General features: G+C 66.0%; 2 protein-coding genes across 3 annotated transcripts in view; both read right to left on the reverse strand.

Moving 5' to 3' along the window:
* The window catches only part of LOC127752024 (CD109 antigen-like), a 17781-nt gene that overhangs the window by 11474 nt on the left and 3276 nt on the right, over positions 1–3031 (reverse strand). The window lies entirely within an intron of this gene.
* Positions 7–3006, reverse strand: LOC113204071 (DENN domain-containing protein 1A-like). Of its 2 annotated transcripts, XM_052276483.1 has the most exons (4): positions 2216–2372; positions 2063–2129; positions 1464–1579; positions 7–1363 (listed from the first exon to the last, which is right to left on the reverse strand). In XM_052276483.1, the coding sequence occupies exons 3-4, from the start codon at positions 1576–1578 to the stop codon at positions 516–518; spliced, it is 963 nt and encodes a 320-aa protein (XP_052132443.1). In that variant the 5' UTR covers position 1579; positions 2063–2129; positions 2216–2372; the 3' UTR covers positions 7–515. The 2 variants fall into 2 exon arrangements, with proteins under 2 accessions (XP_052132443.1, XP_052132436.1); XM_052276476.1 differs by lacking the exons at positions 2063–2129; positions 2216–2372 and adding an exon at positions 2904–3006.

Consider the following 3031-nt stretch of genomic DNA (forward strand, 5'->3'; position numbering starts at 1 on the left):
TAAAACTTTTGCGGGCGAGATGTGAGTAGGATCGAAATGCTGGTGCGACGCACTCCCACACTGGCTGAGCGTCTCCGTTTGTTGTCCAGAGACCAGACCGGCGCGCGGCCGGCGCCGTTGTCTCGGCGATCACTTTTGCTTTTGCAAAATCCCTGACCGATCCAAGCGGTGAGGCAAGCAAAAGCGACGCCGTGCCAGCATTTTTCGGTGAGGCGGGGCGTGGCGGGGCTGGGCGGGCGGCCGCTGGGCGTAGGAGGCGGAGGCGCACGGTGTGCAACCGCGACTGGGCCGGGTGCTTGGCCGGACCCGCCCGCGCGCTCGCCCCGCATCACCTGACCTCACCAAGCTGCCCATAAAACACTGCTCGTGCATTAAAAATAAAAATAACAAAATGTGTTCTTAATTTCTTTTTGAACTGTTTGGCAAACTCCAAAAAGGGAGGGGGGGGGGGCTGGGCTTCTTCCGGCGTGAAAGGTCCGCGACGCACCACCACTCGCACGCGACTCGCCCTCCGATCACCTCCTCTTGAAGAAGAGGTCCGTCCAGGGCTTGACGTACGAGTACAGCAGGCCGCCCTGGCCCAGGCCCTGCGGCGGGCGGTGGTAGGCGGCGGGGCCGTAGTACTGCGGGCGCGGCGGCGGCCGGTAGGGCCTCTGCTGCTGGCCGCCCCCGCCGTTGAGGATGCCGGCGAGCAGCGGGAAGTGCGAGTCCAGGGGCCCGGGCTCGGGCCGGTTCTGGAGCTGGTCGCACAGGCTGGAGCCGCCGCCGCTGTAGGCCGCGATGCCGCCCAGCAGGCCCTCGTCGTCCTGTTCCGTGTCGTCGTAGTCCTCGTGGACGGGGGCCGGGTCGACCGGGACCACCGGGCGCACGGGGATGACGGGCACGGCCGGGATGAAGGGCTGCAGCGGGCCCTGCACCTGCGTCTGGGTCTGCGTGGGCGGGTGCGGCGCCTGGGGCACCTGCGGGTGCGACACCTGCGGGTACTGCTGGCCGTGCTGCGCGTAGCCGTAGCCGAGCTTGGAGCCCACGAAGGTGCCGAGCAGGAAGCCGGCGACGCCGAGCCCCGAGCCGTAGCTGCGCCCGTCGCCCTGGGGCGGGTACAGCCCCTGCTGACCCGGGCTGCCCTCGCCGGGGACGGCGCGGGCCGAGCGGTGCGCGGCGGCCGCGTCCTGGGCCCCGCCGGCCGCGTCGCGTCCGGCGATCAGGTTCGCGATGCCGCAGATGACCTTCTTCTTCTTTTTCTTCTTCTTGTGCAGGCCCCGCCCGTCGGTGTCCGTGGCGGGTGGCGGCAGCGGCGTGACGGTGTTGTAGGCGGGCGGCAGCTGCTGGGCCGGGCGCGCCAGGTCGGCGGGGGCGCGACCTCCTGTTGCCCCAGACCGAAAAGACATGTCGGCGTCAGTTTGCCACTCCCTCCTCGTCATACTTATTGCACACCGCTCGTCCAGCACGACGAGCGTCGTCACCTGCGGGCTCCACCCTCCGCCCGTTGTCCTCGAACACGAGCGGGTCCCCGCCGACGGGCGCCACCAGGGCGGCGGCCGTGAGCACCGCGACGGCGGCCATCAGCAGCGGCGCCATCCTGGCGAACAGGGTGGACACTTTTGAGACCAATGAGAGCACAGGACACAGGCATGTTTAATATACACATTGCGTGCAGGGCATTGCATGTGCGCGAGCGTGACCATATAGTGGTCATACCGCTCTCAACGTGTCAAGGGTGCGACGACTTTATTTCAACTCGACGCCGTTTGGGGCTGAAACTGGATTTGGAGCCGTATAGTCAGAGTTTCAGAGAATATGGTTCATGTGGTGAGCCGGCTGGGCGGGGTGGGGCAGGGGGGCAGGTCTGCTACCGACTAGACCGCCACGCGGCACCGCGCCGCCTCACCGCGAGCTACTCAGCTGCGATAACACGACTCGAGTGCCATTCTCGCGCGTAATGGGGAAACCTCCGACCATATGGCTTTAATCTGACTCTGCTGCCTTGCCACCTTTACGCGGCCCGGGTCTCTAGTGACGCGACGCCCCGTGGCGGTCGCATGCTCATACGGTGCAGACTTACCTGACCTACCGGCGCACTTGGGCGGGGCGGGGGAAGTACCACACACACGCACTGCCTTCACATTCGACTGCTCGCGGTCAAAACGAACAAAAATTCCGCACACATGATTTGTCCATAGCAAAAAGTAACACACTGGATTAGTTTAACACGTACTCGAGGACGTTGGTTTTGCACTTGTCGCTTGTCACTACCCTCTGGCAGTAGGAGGATGTTGGTGTTGGGCCCCGGATACCAGGCGACTGCTGGGCAAAGTGAGCTGGAGCCTGTGGTCCGCTCCGGAGGTTCTGCGCCGCCCTGCCTTACCTCACCCGCCGCCACGCCCCCCTCTGTGTGTTAGGAAACACACCCCGTCCTCCCCCCTTCCTCCGGACCAGGACGACCTGCAGAGGGAGGGGGCGACGTGGTCGCCCGCGTCCATGCAAATACTCTCACAGGGAAGCAAGCATGTAGGTGGTGGTGGCGGGTCTGGGCCCCGGCCAAGGGTGGGGCGGCGGCACTCGGCCTGAAAGGTCAGCAGCAGGGAAGCCTCCGCCCCCCCTTTCCCCCCGCCGACGCCCTATGGAATCATCGTGATGGTGATCCAGGACGGAGGGTCCCCAGGATGCTTCTGACCGGGTACCACGCCATCGTTGCCGCGCCCACACCAACCCCACCACCACGACCGCAGCCAGCCACAATAAGCAGCATGCTGCAAGCTTGCTCAGAGCAGAGCTTCTCCAGCTCCAGTGCCGGAGCTCGGGTGCGGTGGCTGCGAGTGCGCGGGTGCGCGGTCCCACGCTGACCCCCCGCCCCCCGGCCGCCCCCGGCGCCCAGCGGTGGCCCAGTATCTGCGATTACGCACCAGCACCACATATTCTGGACAAGAGCCTGCTGGAGCCGTGGCCCGCGCCCGCGCCCGCGGAGCTGCTGGAGTCGCCAACCTCTTTCCTCCGTGGATACGTAATACCCCGCCCCTCCCCTTGCTCCCAC

Source organism: Frankliniella occidentalis, unplaced genomic scaffold, assembly GCF_000697945.3.
Source record: "Frankliniella occidentalis isolate FOCC.00 unplaced genomic scaffold, Focc_3.1 Scaffold9, whole genome shotgun sequence".
NCBI lineage: Eukaryota > Metazoa > Arthropoda > Insecta > Thysanoptera > Thripidae > Frankliniella > Frankliniella occidentalis.

Coding starts and splice junctions, on each gene's coding strand:
- LOC113204071 (XM_052276476.1), bottom strand. Junction 1,364..1,463: donor GCGGAGGGTGGAGCCCGCAG/GTGACGACGCTC, acceptor CTGGGGCAACAG/GAGGTCGCGCCCCCGCCGAC.